Genomic DNA, 16,173 nt, shown 5'->3' with positions numbered 1-16,173 from the left:
TTGATGTGGCAGCAAGGGAGAGGAAGGAAGCGTTCAAAGATGACTCCAACTCGTGAGCCTGGGATCCAGGAGGTAAGGGAACCGTTACTAAGAGCAGGAGAAAATCTGAGCAGAAAAGTGACAACAGTGGCCTGGGAGGTACCATTGGAAGGCCACGGAACACAGCCAGATGCATGAGGCTGGAGTCTGCCCCACCCCCACCCAACTAGCTGTGTATGCCTGGAAAACGAGCGTAAATAATGTATATTTCCTATGGACTTTTAGGGAGGAGTAAATGAATTAAAACCCATGGAGTACATGGAACAGCGCAGGACACACAGTAAAACGTTAGAAACAAGAGCAGGGGCCTTGGTGGTTGCAGTACTGGTACTGAGTTGAAACACAGTTGCTCCTGCCAGACCTCTAAATGCCAGCATTCCCAGACCCTTGTCGCTTCCTGTCCTTCTCATTTCCTAGGTGTTCTCAAACACTTCCGTGGCATAAAACACCAACTCTAGGAAGAACATTCTTCAAACCATAACTCTATCCCAGAACTTTGTTTTGGGCTCCAGATTCACGGGTCCAACTCCCAGCTTGCCATCTGCACCTGCCTGCCCCATTGACACTTCAAACATAACCTGTCCTCATGGCACCTGGGATCTTCTCCACCCCTCCTCACATCTTCCCCACCTGGGTATAAACCTTCTCCCCTGTTATTCACAATATATGAAGAGCTCTTAAAATTCAACAGTAAGAAAATAAACCACTCAAATAAAAAATAGACCAAAGCCCTTTACAGATATCTCACCAAAGAAGATATACAGATGGCAAATAAGCAAATGAAAAGATGCTCCTCAACATATGTCATCAGGGAAATGCAAATTAAAACAAGATACACTACGTAACTATTAGAATAGCCAAAATCCAGAACACTGACACCACCAAATGCTGGCAAGGATGTGGAGCAACAGGAACTCTCATTCATTGCTGGTGGGAATGCAAAATGGTACAGCCACTTTGGGATACAGTTTGTCAGGTTCTTACTAAACCAAACATACTCTTAACTTATGATCCAGCAATCACATTCCTTGGTATTTACCCAAAGGAGTTGAAAACTTATGTCCACACAAAAAACTGCACATGGATGTTTAGAGCAGCTTTATTAATAATTGCCAAAACTTGGAAGCAATCAAGACATCCTTGTTTAGGTCAATGGATTAATAAAATGTGGTACATCCAGACAATGGAATATTATTCAGTGCTTGAAATGAGCTGTCACACAATGGAAAGACATGGAAGAAATTTAAATGCATATTAGTAAGTGAAAGAAGCGTTTGAACAGTCTACATAGTGTATGATTCCAAGTATATGACATTCTGGAAAAGGTGAAATTATTGAGTCAGTAAAAGGATCATTGGTTGCCAGAGTTTGGGTGGGGAGGGATGAATAGAGGGAGCATAGAGGATTTTTAGGGCAGTGAGACTCTATATGATCCTATAACTGTGGATATGTGTCATTATACATTTTCCTAAACCCATAGAAGGTACAACACCAAGAGTGAACCCTAATGAAAACTATGGACTTTGGGTGATAATGATGTGTCAGTGTAGGTTCATCAGTTGTAACAAATACGCCACTCTGGTGGGGATGCTGATAGGAGGAGAGGCTGTAAGTGTGTGAAGGTGGGGTATATGGGGAACCTCTATACTTTCCCCTCAATTTTGTTGTGAACCTAAAACTGCTCTAAAAACATGAAGTCTTTTTTAAAAGCCCCCAAATCTCCCAGTGCCCAAGCCAGAAAGTCAGATGTCAACCTTGCCATCCCCCCACTTCCCCCATGACCTCGTTGACACTCAAGACTTGTGAATTCCACCATCAGGCTCTTTTTCCCTCCTCTCAAGTCTCCAATATGGTTCTCATCTACTCCATGGCAATAACCTCCCCCCTTTCCATCCCTCACCTTCCAATGAGTAAGAGTGATCTTCTTAAAGCATACACTGTATCAGAGCATCTCACTGCTGTTAGGAGGAAACTGTAAATCCTTATTCTGGTCTCAAAGCCCCAACCCAAACCATTTCCCGAGCTCACCTCTTCAGCCTCGAGCTTCAGCCTCATGGCACTACTTGCTATGTTGCAGGCACACTGGCCTTCTCAGCTCCTCCAAAATGCCAAGCTCATCTCTGCCTCAAAACCTTGACACATGCTGGTCCCTGTACTTCTATGCTTTGAGAATCACATACACACATTACTACCTATAAAATAGATAACCAACAAGGACCAGTTGTACAGCACAGGGAACTCTACTCAATATTTTGTAACAACCTATACGGGAAAAGAATCTGAAAAAGCATGAATATATGTTTTAATATAACTGAATCACTTTGCTGTACACCTGAAACTAACACAACATTGTAAATCAACTATACTCCAATGAAAATTTTAAAAATAAAATAAAAGTTCCTCCCTCAGAAATATTTTCTTGACAAACTCCCTCTTCTAAATGAAGCCTCCCTTGTTAAGCTCTCTCATGGTCCTCTCCTCCCCTTAGAGCACTGACCACGATCTATAATGACATACATATTTAGGGGTCTCAGTTGCATGTCTGTGTCCCCACCAGACTGTAACCTGCATGGTGGGGAGACCACACCTGGGTTTCGTTTCAGCTCCATGGAACCAAAGGCTCACCCAGGGCCTGGTAACCATGGCTGTCACAATAAATGTCATGTGAGTGAGGGAAGGCTCTCTAGATGGGACTCTGGTCTGGCACGAGCAGGAGGTGCCAGGGTTGAACGCATGCCCCGACCACTTATTGAGGATGGTGGACGACACAGAAAGGCCTGATTTTTCTGCTGACGTGAAAAGAGGCAGGAGAGCCACGTGCCAAGGATGAACCTTAGTGAGCACCTGCCTCTGGGGAGGGGGAAGAAGGAATCAGAGGAAGCAGGAAGGGACTGGTGAGAAAAGGCAGAGGAGAACCCAGAGTAAACAGTGTGATGGGGGTCAAGGGGGAGAGAGCTTTGCCCCTGGATTCTGAGCATCTCTCTTACCTGAAAATTGGACTTGTCTAAACAGCTATTGTGACAGAAAACCAGAGCCAGAAAAATGAATACATTAATGGACTAGGAGAGGAGAGTTCGAGAGAGAATCTGGTTTACATCTCTCATTCCACAGAGGAAGAAGTGGAGCCCATGGGGGGAAGAGACCTGCCCAAAGTCACCCGGAGCGCGCCCTTGAGCAGGGCTGGCACACCTGTTCTGTAAAGGCTCAGGTAGTAAATACTTCAGGCTTTGTGGGTCACACGGTCTCTGTCCCAACTCCTCAACTCCGCTGTGCAGCGCAAAAGCAGCCACAGAACAGCGTGTGGACGAACAAGCACGGCTGTGTTCCAGTGAAGCTTGATTTACAAGAACAGGCGGTAGATCCCTGGGCTGAGGTTGGCTCACCCCTGCTCTCAGCTGTCGCTGCATGCCAGGGGTCCCATTTCGCTGTTCATTTGTCAGCTGATTCTAACACCCCCCAGCTTCTCTTGCTATTAATGATAAAACAAAACGCACACACTCATTCTGCCCAATTCTCTTCTTAACAAATTCCCAGTAAGAAGGCACCGTCCTGAGATTGTTCGCCTCGTCCTCAAAACCACTCCCACGGCAGAAGAGCATGCAGTCCTGGCGTGAGTGCTGGCCAGGCACTGGCAGTGGGGTGGAAATGTCCGCCTCTGGTTGGGAAGCACTGAGAGGCGAGTGGCCTCAGGAACCTGCAGAGGGTTAGATATACCCTGCGGGCACTTACGGTCACCATGGGCACTGCCAACCCATATGATCATTGGCAACCATGCGGGCTTTACCCTCAAAACAGCCCCCGAATCTGACCACTTCTCAGCACCACTGCCACCCTGTTCCAAGTCACTGCTCCCGCTCCATTGCGCAATATACGTTTGTTGAGTGAATGATTAAACGTCAAGGGTAGGACCAGTCAGGAAGTGTGAGAGCCTTCCCAGAGGAACCAACACTCCAAGAAAACATCAAAGGCTTCAGAAGAATCAGCACCTGCTGAAGAGAGAAGGGGGCTTTCCTAGACAAAGGGAACAGCAGGGCGAAGGCAGAGAGGGCAGAAAGAGAAACGGGTGCCTTTGGGGAGGGGGGCAGTGAAGAATGCACAAGCCAGAGGAATCAAAAGCGCTTAGATTTGTGGAGTGTCTATTAAAAAACAAAGAAACAAACAAACCCGAAAATCATCCAGCAGGATTCTCTGCACACAGGTGCTAAGGTCCACACCCCGCTACCCCAGGTTCAGCCTTTCAAGATCCTTGACTTGTTTTAGAGAACTGTGAGGCCACAGCGTGGAGAGAGTAGATTAAACGGCAGAACAGCCAGCTGTGATGCACTCAGATCCCCCTTGGGAATAAAGGATGTAGCCGCCCACCCACCCCGCCCCCAGCTGCTTGAAGTCCTGCAGGAAGAGGGTCCTCAGAAGTCCAGCCCAACTCTGGCAACCGGAAGGCTCACCCTTTATATCCCCTTCCCAGGGCTATAAAGGCCCAGCCTCCTCGCCCCCAGTCAGAATAACTCTGAAGGGCCACCCTAAGTCAGAGCCCTCTAAGGCCTTCAGTATGACTGCATCACAGAGCACTCGTGTCCTCTGCCATACCTACTTCCCTTCCCACCCACAAGTGCCATGCCCAAGAGCACTGCGCCATAAATGCCCACTCATCTCCATCCCAGAGCTGGATTTCCAGAGACTCCAACGCGGAACACAGGCAAACGGGGTAAACTTTGTCTCGGAGGATAGACGATAAGGAGCAGGCAAATTACAGCCGGCAGGCCAAATCTGGCCCACTGCCTGTTTTGTAAATAAAGTTTTATTGGAATAGAGCCATGCTCGTTTATTTATGCATTGTCTGTGGCTGCTTTCCTTCTACAATGGCAGAGTTGAGTAGTTGCTAGAGAGACCACATGGCCTGCAAAGCCTAACTTAATTGCTACCTGGCCCTTTCCAAAAAAAAAAAGTTTGCCAACCCCAGTTCTTAATCATTAAAGAAAAAGCACAGCTGTAAAATAAGGGTTCCTCCTCAAATGTCTTCTGGCATCTGTAGCAAGAAATCTTCATGGGCTTGGGGAACTGAGTGTAACGCAGGCTTCTCTGGTAGACTTGGCGTGTATACGTGCAGTGTCATGTATGCTTCCCTTGAGTGATGTGAGTGCTTTCTCCATGAAATAAACCTCACTCACTACTACTATGTTAGATTATCGCGTCAGAACACTAGTAAACACGGCATTCCTTCCGTGAACTGGCAGGGATTTCTTCCTCTCCAGTCATTCCCATCTTTGGCCACTAGTGATACTAAACTCCACTGGGGTCTTCCCAGACCAATGCCAGCAGAGCAATTCTAAGACAGAGGGTCCACACAGAACATTGATGTCTGGGGCAGATGTGGGCAAACAGTGCATTCAGCAGTGTCTTCTCCAAAAGCATCTAACAAAATCAGGTGGTTTTGCTCTATCTACTTGGTTGTCTTAGGAACAGGGGAAAGCTTCAGATCTTGGCCACAAATAGGAAATGAAACTGGCTGTAAGTAACGTATCGAAGTCAATACTGGTTTAGCGGGACTTCCGTGGTGATGCAGTGGTTAAGAATCTGCCTGCCAATGCAGGGGACACTGGTTCGAGCCCTGGTCCAGGAAGATCCCACATGCCACGGAGCAACTAAGCCCGTGCGCCACAACTACTGAGCCTGCACTCTAGAGTCTGCAATCCACAACTACTGAGGCCGTGTGCCACAACTACTGAAGCCCGTGTGCCTAGAGCCCGTGCTCCGCAACAAAGAGAAGCCACCGCTCACTGCAACTAGAGAAAGCCTGTGCAGCAACGAAGACCCAACGCAGCCAAAAATAAATAAATAAATAAATAAATGTATTAAAAAAAAAATACTGGTTTAGGCATGCAACACCCAGTGAGGAGAGAAACATTCAGATCAACACTGTACATCCCACAGAACACCAGGAGAACAGATTTCAGGCTGGGAGGGATTTCTGAGCCAATAAGTTTTAACTATCAAATGGCATGGCTTGTTACATTTAGTTAGAAATTAACTGTGTACCTTACTCTTCTAATAGATTTTACCCAGGGTAACTGGGCACCAAATGCTGGTATTATTTATACGCCCATGAGCAGTCTTTGAACATCACCTTGGACAGGGATAGTGGAGATGGGGCCCACCACCGAGAGAGTCCCCACCATCCTAACTGCTCTGCTTTGGGCTGTCACTGAGGATGGCACAGTGCGAGCCAAACACACATGACTGTCCTCAGCTCTGGCACTTCATGGCCAGGAGGGCGTGGGCAAGTTATTTAATCTTCAAGCCCCACTTGTCTCGTCTGCAAAACAGGAATAATGACATTCTCTTTACAAAATGATTTGAATGATTCAAAGTAATAGATACAATGGAAGTAGCCCAGGGCTTGGCATCTAGGATTTCCACAGTAAATGTTGTGGGTACTGATAGGATGATGATAATGATGATGATGGTGGTGACGGTGATGGTGACATTCTTCCTTACAATAGATGCAGGGATTTGTCCAATGTCCATCTAGCAGGTGCTAGCAGGATGCTTCTAACAGTGGAGATGTAAGTAACAAACTTACCAGGACCAAGGAAATGAACAAAGAGGGAACCAATTCACAAGCCCTCGGCCTCTGAAAAGAGAACAGGTACCCCTGGGTCTGTTAAAAATGTTACTTCCCAGCAGACACGGCCAATCTGCACTGCACAAAGCATTTGATGGCATGCCATTTTCCCTAATCTTAGCAGTCTTTCTGGGTGCGTGTCCCGGAGGCTCATTCAACAATACAATTTATAGGACTGTCTGTCTGATGACCCAATGACTAGAGCTAAAATTGCTTTGCCTCCATTTGTAGAACCTCCCAGGCTGAACCTACCCTGCAGCTGAACGTAAGTCGGTCACCAAGGATATTGCTCATTCTGTATTTTGGAATCTTTCAGATACAAAGAATCAGATTCAGTAACTATAAAGTGTGATGACCACTAACAGCACATGTAGCCATAGGAGGCTGTCAAGAACGTCTCAGACAAGATTCCGGTTTCAGATGAGAAAATACAAACAGTTCCTTGGAGTTTTAATGAGCATCGCCACCGTCGGAAAGCACTCGCATTAAGGTTTAAAAGCTTTGTCAAGACTGAAGGTCAGAGAGCTCACCCCTGAAGTCTTGTGTAGATTAAACTAGGACAGACTGTGGTAGTTAGAATCTGTGAGTTGTGCTTATAAATTTCCGGCAAGAATTCTGTAGCATGGACAAGAAGTGCTTTCTTATCACCCGGGCAGAAATGCATTCCATTGCAAATTAGTTTCTAAGTGAGAGAGCACAACCGTACAGGGATGTGTGTGTGTGCGTGCGTGCGTGCGTGTGTGTGTGAGTGTGCATTTGTACACATGGACGCACGTGTCCTCAACAGTGAGCCCAAGGTTCTAGAGCTTTGAACTTCGTGACTGAGGGACCCAGAGTCACCTGGAACCTCTTTCCCTTATAGAATTCATCTCAGAAAAATAGAGCGGAAAATTTTTCAAGCTTAAGGGGACCTTCAAGAACACCAAATCCAACCCCTTCTCTAGTTACCCAGATGAGGAAACAGAATCAGAGTTAGTGTGGCATGTCCACGTTCAACGTGCTGGAAAATAATAGATCAGCAACTCTAAGGAAGGTGACCTGGCTGCCATAAATATCTCCTTCCTCAAATGGTAGAATGAGGTCATGTGATTTAGAGCCACTCAAATGCTCCACAGGTGAATCTTTGGGGTTAGAACTATTCTGAGGGAAGTCGGCCCATGGGAAGTAAAAATTAACTTGCACTCTTTGCCTAAGAAAATCAATTCTAGGAGTAGTCATTTCACAAAGTCACAATCAAAAATCTTGTCGGCGCCAAAGCCAAAAACAAGACGTAGGGATTTGCTCTGTTCATGCTCCTCTCCTCTGAGATGGATGTTTGAGATCTGGCTCTGGTGATTTTTAAGGCTCCTTTGGTGAAAGTGCTATAAATCCAAGTTACTATTTCATACCATGAGACACAGCACAAAGACTAGGATATGCTTCAATGGGGGAGCATACAACAATGTAGGTCGTATATTTCCAGACTCTTCATCAACAAGGAAGAAGAAATGGCTGGCTTGAGAAATGTCTTTAAAACCCAAAGTGAGGCCCAGCTTTGCAACACTGACGGCTGCTTATGTTTTCCTTCTTGCAATAAGTCTGCCAGACTCAGACGCATTCAATAGTCTAATCAGTCTGAAAGCCATGTCAAATTGCCTTAAAAATCTCTGAGCATTCAATATATATACACTTGTTAAAATTAATTACATCATTTAACATTTCTACTCACATTACAGCTTTAAAATGCTTTACAGTCATTTTTATTAATTAATAAAGCTTTTAATGGACAAAAATTGCACTGTAAAATTATTATGCATATGCCGCATTTTCAATTTTACCGCTATTATCTTTAAATATTTTCCCCAAGTGGAAAGTCACTAATTCATAAACCAGAGTCTCTTGCGGAAGTGTACACAGGGAAGGAGAGAAGTCTGGCCTCTGGCTAAGGCCTGCTCCCCCCTCTTCCCACGATCTCCCAAGAAAGGTAAAGGGTGCCCAGGACAGCTGACCTTGGGAATTCTGCCTGGCCCTGGCAGTGGCGGAAAGGTATCAAATCCCAGCCGAGTTGCCCCAGAAAACACAACTAAAGAATCAGAAAACTACTGCTTCTGCTGTTTGGTGTGGAGAGTCCCCGGTTTGCCTCTTTTTGAAAATGTCCCATAATTACTATACACACTCTCACACACAAACAGTCCATTATGGAGCTTTGTGGTCTAGGTTTCTAAGGCCAAGCCATCAACATCAACTACCCGATTGAAAAGTGAAAAGTGCAGAACTCTGGAGACTTCCAGATGTGCAGATGTTCATACCAGAGGGACAAAACATCTGGGAGTGGACGGCCCTTGGCTCTTCTCATCCTGTTTTGGAATGACAAGGGCCTGAATGAACTTCCCTTGGGGTAGAGTCCCCTACTCATTATACATGGTCTGGAGCTACGGATGGAAACAAACGTTTGAGGGAAGGCCTTTCATAATCTACAAAAGTATCATCTAAGAAAATCTATCCAAACCAGACATCAACACGGAGCTATCAACGGTCAACTTTGAGTGGAGTAGAGGAAGCAGTTACTGAGAACTGCTTCTTGGAATAAGTTACGTAGAAGAAGCTCACTCACTGCGCACCTCGGAAATCACACCAATTACCTGAAGTGGGGAGGGGCCTGCACTTGGTGGCAGGGAGGATGGGAGTGTCACTCACCTGCCGTGTAACTCCAGCCCGGGATGTGAATGGACAGGTGGTTGGCATGACGATGACCACCGGTGCGACAATGAGCTGCATGGTCCTCCTTCCCTTTTCTCACAGTGATCTGGTTACTTCCCGCATCTGTATTTTCCAGTGGAGGAGAGCCTCTCCAAGGACACATGCCGGTTCCCGCAGTCCCCAGATGTACCCGCCCCAACGATGGGTTTCCCTTCAAGAAACGTTCTTGCAAACCTAGGTTCCAGCGCGGGCCTAGGAGGTTCTGGTTTCCCTCCGTGAGCTCCAGCTTCAGGGCTCTGCTTATTGGCGCTCCGTTAGCTGTGCCATCTACCCCATCTGGTGTCAACCTGTGTGAACTGCAATTTAGGTTGAGGGACAGAACGGATCTGTGCATCTTAGGGCCAGCAAGTCGAGGTGGCTCAATGGGGACAGACAGGGACCTGTCCAGATAGTAGATGGAATTTGGACACGGCTGAGACACTCTGAGATGGACACAGGAGCTGAACACCAGCGGGCTCTTTCCCGCCTGTGACCGTGGGGTGCTTGGAGAAAAATGGCCCTCCCTGCTGTCCACATGGGTGATCCAGTACTCGTGTCCCTCACACAGCCGTGCGTGGGCTTCAGGGACCTTCAGCCCCATCACAGAGCTGTTTCTGGAGAATTCTGTGCAGGTGAAAGGTCCACGGTGCCGACCCGGATCGGCACCACCAGCCAGAGCAGAGGGGTCCCCAAGCAGAGCCTCCTGGGCCCTGCACTTGATGCAGAGCGGGTCCCCGACAGCCTCCCACACCAGGGTGCTGGCAGGGGGCCCCACGCGCCTGGCCGTGATGGTGATGGAAGCAAATCCCTTCTGGGAGCCACCGCACGGCTTCTCCTCTTTGCGCGGCGGCTCTGTCGCAGGGCCTCGCCCCCCCGCCGGTGTCTGAATTCCTAGTCCACTGGGAAGGAACTCGAAGGCCCTGTTAATGGTGACTCCGCTGCGATTAGCCAGCGACAGCTTCATGGGATATGCACACGGCACAGGCAACTCGGCCCCATTTTCTTTTGATTTATTCTCATCAATCAGCTGTGAAATGACTATAGATGAAATCATTTTTGTGTTCTGAGATGCCAGAGTCCCCTGCAAATGGAAAAAGATGGCAATTATTCAAGCAGTTCACTGTCATGCAGGCAGGGGACTCTTTCAAGGGCCAAGAGGATGCTGGAGATCTTTGTTCCTAACACTCAAGTGTTTCTCATCCAAGGCCTTTCAACACGCACCTGACACCCAACACCTCTGAGCATCTGAAGGGCAGGAAACCCAGATCTGTTTGTGAAATGATGAAACATTCTGGGAAAATTCCTCTGACTGGGGAATTGGTTTTTCTCTGCTGGGTGTCTGTTCTTAGTTTATTTAATGGTGTTTGTGTCCATGGGGATTGCCAAATTTTGATAATCACCTTCACCAGGCCCAGGAGCACCTGAATACAGGTTCACAGCCTCACAGAGGAGGGAAGACAGGATTCTGGAGGAGGGCTGGGATTTGGGGGCACAGGTGTACATGGGAGATTAGTCCATGCTCCTCCACGGAAACAGTAAATGTGATTCCAAGGAACCCCCCCACAACCCTCAGTCCCCACCTCCCCAGCACAACCTTCCATCTTTGCTGGTCTAGACTGGAATTCAGTCACTCACTCAGGCTTGGCATCACAGGGGTCAAAGTCCAGAAATCAAAACAATGGAAATCAAATGCCCAGGCTTGACAATTGCCCAGACTAACACACTGATGACAATCTCATAACAGAATGGGATGGGGGTGGGGATTTGGAACAAGACAGATGCGATTTTCCTGCATTTCAATGCTCAGTTGCATAAGCATGAGTTTTTGTCCAGTATAATGATCAAGGTGTTGCATGCTTCCTAATCAACAGACCCTGCTTCCTAATCAGCAGATCCTATGTCCTGACAGTAATTCACTAGTGTGTCCAAAACAATGTGCTGTGATTTTTAATAAAGCATCTAACCAGGTTGAGACCAAGAGGAAGACTCTGCCCTCATTTTGTTTTTATTACGTGTGTGCGTGAAGCACCGCAGAAAGCGACACGGAAGACTGAGTGCATCCAGCACTAGTGAATGCTTGCGGGATCCTGAGCCTCTATGTTGGCATTCATTAATCTACGTGCTTAAAATGAACCCTTGCGTGAACCGCACAGCATCCAAAATAACCCTGGTAACTGCTCACCGCACACTGCCTGCAGGATCTTCACTTCAGGAGCCTGAAGGCATAACTGGTGCTTAGCACTTAAGCAGCAGTTCTCAAACGCCAAGGTACCTAAGACGCACCTGAGATGTTACACTTGCAGGTTCCTCGGGCTCCAGAGACTTTGATTCTGTAGGTCTGTGGGTAGGGTCCAGGCATCTGCATTTTAACCAACATCCCTGGGACCCTGATATAGGTGATCCAGGGAACACACTTTGAGAAACACTGACAGTCATGGGACTGCTGGTCTTTTCAAAAAGGGGGAGGGCCTGCGTTTGATGAGAGCAAATTATTCTCTTTTCCTAAGACGGGATAAGAAAGCACAGTGGCCTTTTCTTTAGAGCAGGATGCATATTCATTTACTCAACTAGTGGAATGCTCTCCTCCAGCTGGACTTCTGATGGGAAGACCCCCACTCATGTGATGTTAGCCCAACAGTCCTTACTCATTGCGTCCTTACTATTACTCAGTAGTCCTTACTATTAGATATGGGAAGAGGGACAGATTGTCCTTCCTGGTTTTTCCTTTGTTTTCTTGCTTTCCTGGCACTCTCCATCACCTGGCACGTTGTTATATTTGAAAGATACATGGTAACATTGTAAATCAACTATACTCTAATATAAAATAAAAATTGAAAATAAATAATAAAGATACGTGGTAAGTTGCAAATTCAAAAGATGACAAGAGATAGGTGAAGAAGAAGAAGAAATGGATAGGAGCATCATTTTGAAAATCATTTTTTAAAAAATCAAAACACCATGGTTGGGCTTCCCTCGTGGCGCAGTGGTTAGGAATCCGCCTGCCCATGCAGGGGACACGGGTTTAAGCCCTGGTCTGGGAGGATCCCACATGCCGCGGAGCAACTAAGCCCGTGCTCCGCAACTACTGAGCCTGCGCTCTAGAGTCTGCGAGCCACAGCTACTGAGCCCGCGTGCTGCAACTACTGAAGCCCGTGCACCTTAGAGCCTGCGCTCCGCAACAGGAGAAGCCGCCGCAATGAGAAGGCCACACACTGCAACGAAGAGTAGCCCCCACTCGCCACAACTAGAGAAAGCCTGAGCGCAGCAACGAAGACCCAACGCAGCCAAAAATAAGTAAATAAAATAAATAAATTTATTAAAAACAAAAAACAAAAAAAAAAACCCACCACGGCTACCTTTTTCCAGATGGCCAGTGTAAGCCAGGCTCTGCTTGAAACCCCCGCTTTCAAGATAGGGCCTCCTCTTCAGCGTTTCTCAGCCCAGGTTACACACGTGAGCCGCCTGGGAGCTTGTAAAAACCCCAAGGCGCAGGCCTCACCTCCAACAATTACATTAGAATCCTTGGGGGTGGGGCCCAGGCATCCGTGCTTTTTAAAGCTTCCAGTTGATTGCATAGGCCGGCAATGCTGAGAGCCACCTGGATGCCTGAGGCACCTCCCTCTCCCCTCCCCCTCCGTCTGCCTCCCCGCCCTCCACCTAGCACGTTCCATGGCTGTAGTTTACCCACAAGAAAACTGAAGTTCACCTGGTACCAACCCCAGGCTGTTTGACTTGAACACTATCACTCCCGTTTTAGTTACATTTCGTTCTGATAATAATTGTTCCCGTGCAATCTACGAAGTGCATAATCACACCCAGAAGGAACTCCTTTGACGCTGGTCTTTGAAAACAAATACCCATCTTGGAAACTGGGCAGCATTGGTCTTAGAGTGCATTGTTTCCCAAAGTTTGGGCCGGTGATCACCTGCATAGAAAACACCTAGGATTTAAATCCGCATTTTATGCAGATTTCTAAACCCTTTCCTCTGAAGACCTAAGGTGAATCAGGATCTCAGGGCATAAGGCCCAGAAGTTGTATTTTTAAGGATCTGCCAGGTGATTCTTCTGCACAGATAAGATAGAAAGGATGCTGGGCCAGAACTTGGACCTCCTGAGGTCCCTCCTGAGCCTGGGGCTCCCAGACTGGCCACAGGACCTTGGAGGCGGCCTTGGATTCCCCAGCTATACAGCAAGGAGCAAACAGTAATTCTTGTGGGGAGGCCAGCCTTCCTCGTACTCTGGTCTCCAACATTAAGAGGGTACCCCACCCTTTAGGCTTAAGATCCCATGAGAGCCTTGGCCTTGATATAAACAAGGAGTGTCAGAAACAAGGGGTGTGTGTCTAGGAATGAGTTAAGGCCATCTCAGCCTGGAACAAGGGCAGACAAGGCGCTGACTCTGGCTACATCAACCTGACTGCACACCTGAGCTGAGTCGGGGAGCCACGACCCGGAGCCTGGGGCCACCCACACTGGACAGACGCCCTCGGGGCTGTGCTGGGGCTGTGCTGGGGCTGTGGGCATTACGGCAGGAGGTCCTAGAGGCCCAGAAGGATGGGCAGAGAATCAACCACCATTTCATTACCTTGGGGCTGGCAAGTGCTACTGTGACTTTGATCCCATCCAATGCAAACAGATAAGCAGAGACATAATGAATGATGTGAATCTGAACTTATTTCTGAAGCTCTGTCATTGCTCAGGATATCAGGGTGACACTGTTCCTGGGGGATCAATGCTGAAGGAAGCCCAGTTCCAAAGAAAAATCTGTTTGCCTTCTCTACCTCATACGGAAGTTGTGGAAATCAAAACCAATGATGGGTGTGAAAGTACCTCTCAAGATATGAACATGTTATGTAACTCCAGGGTGTGACTTGTCCTGTGATTTAGCAGAAATCAGTGGATATCTGATATAATCAAACCTATGGAGGAATGAGGGGGTATTTATATCAAAATTATACATATTTCACAGGAGTTTATAATGAATGCATTTGAGTTTATTTGAGTTGCATAACCCATTACATACCCAATACAGTGAAATTTTGTGAATGTGAATGTAGAATGAAAGTAACTATTTTAGATGCAAATTCTGTTATTCATAACATAGAGTCATGGTCAAACCATTTATTTATTCACTCATCAGACAAATATTTATTGAGCACCTACTATGTGCCAGGCTCTGTGCTGGGTGCTGAGGGAACTTCCTGGACTCATGGAATTAACAGACCAGACATAACATCAAGCAGGTCATCAGATTGCCAGGCCAGGGATTATTAGGTTAAATTCTACTGAGTTTTTTCAGGTGTTTAGACTCAGCTTTGACAAAAGCCCCAACCAATAAACTGAGAGAAATTAAAAAGGAAACACTGTACTCCTTGCCCTTCAATCTATATCATACACTTGTATGGGAAGTTCTATTTATGAAATTTTATTTTCTCATTGAGATCTATGAAATAACTAAAGATAAGGTCTAACCTCTTAAAAATCAGTATCAGTTTGCCAGGGTTGCTATAACAGAGCACCACGGTCTGGGTGGCTTATGCAACAGAAATTTTATTTTCTCACAGTTCTGGAGGCTAGAAGTCCAAGGTCAAGGTGTCAGCAGGGTTGGTTCCCTCCAAGCCTTCTCCCTGTGTCTTCACATCTTCTTCCTTCTGCGTGTGTCTATGTCCTAATCTCTTCCTACAAGGACACCAGTTGTATTGGATTACGGCCCATCCTACCTAACTACCTCACTTAACCTTAATCACCTCTTTAAAGACCCTGCCTCCAAATACGCATTCTGAGGTTCTGGAGTTAGGACTCCAACATATAAATTTGAGGGGACACGATTCTGTCCGTAACAGACTACACGACATCACTTTGGGTCCTGCTCTTCTTCCGGAGCTGGGAAACCAAGAAAGACATGAGGCAGAGGGGCTACTTGATATTCCTATCCACCAACTACTTTTGAAACAGGACAAATTTTCTTAAAAAGTAACCACATCTTTTATATCAAATATCTTCCCCAGTTAAGCTATTTCAAGGTGTCACTCCATCTGTCCTTCGTTAACTGAACATGGCTTTGAAAAAAGATGTCTTTTATCTAAAATAAAATTAACTGATGTAAGATTTGATTTGAAAGGAAGAAAATAATCTTGTATTTAAGATTAGATAAATAATCTTGTATTTAGGACATTCAAGGTCAGAGAGAGGTCAAATGAAAATAGTTGGGGTTTGTGTCTGGCTTTTGTAGCAAATCATGCATGTCCTGACCATCACCACACAACACTACCTTTGTACACTCTCTTTTTCATAAATGTTGCTTTAAGATATTGATTTCTTTTAAATGTTTCGAGCATGATTTTGTAGTGCTGGTAACTGCTTTCATAGTTCTATTCATTTTATTGACTGTTTTTAACTTTATATTTATGCTTTAAGGCATATTGCTAAGAAGGACTCCGTTTCATAAATTGAAGTAAGAGAGAGATAAACATTAAATGATCAGGGAAATCAGATCCTGAACCACGGGAGTTAGGATGCTTCCATTCCTGTAGCAATTTATTTCTCCAAAGGATAAGCACCGAATCCAATCTATAGCTTTGAAACCTGTATTTTTCTCCATGAGACAATTCTTTCCTTTTCCATAGCTGTCCTGCAACGTACAACTGTATTTGCCAGTGGTGCCTTTGGTCCTGTCTCTCCACAGATACAAACTGAAGTTACCTTTGCATTAGCTGCAAGCATGCTTACTCCCACTTGGTTGATCTAGTATCATCATCACTAGGTAACCTGCCAACATAGTGGTATTTCATCCTG

The 16,173-nt window shown here is 46.3% G+C and overlaps 1 protein-coding gene across 3 annotated transcripts in view; it reads right to left on the bottom strand.

Annotated features, from left to right (window-relative positions):
• C1H10orf90 (chromosome 1 C10orf90 homolog) overlaps nt 1-16,173 on the bottom strand; it is a 236,272-nt gene that overhangs the window by 64,896 nt on the left and 155,203 nt on the right. For all 3 annotated transcript variants that reach the window (XM_061192189.1, XM_061192210.1, XM_061192199.1), the window contains one exon: nt 9,338-10,460. In XM_061192189.1, the coding sequence (XP_061048172.1) occupies nt 9,338-10,460 (1,123 nt within the window). The remainder of the gene's footprint in view (nt 1-9,337; nt 10,461-16,173) is intronic.

Source organism: Eubalaena glacialis, chromosome 1 (assembly GCF_028564815.1).
Source record: "Eubalaena glacialis isolate mEubGla1 chromosome 1, mEubGla1.1.hap2.+ XY, whole genome shotgun sequence".
Lineage (NCBI taxonomy): Eukaryota > Metazoa > Chordata > Mammalia > Artiodactyla > Balaenidae > Eubalaena > Eubalaena glacialis.
Note: the sequence above shows the minus strand (reverse complement) of the source record. Positions and strands in the feature narration are given on the sequence as shown.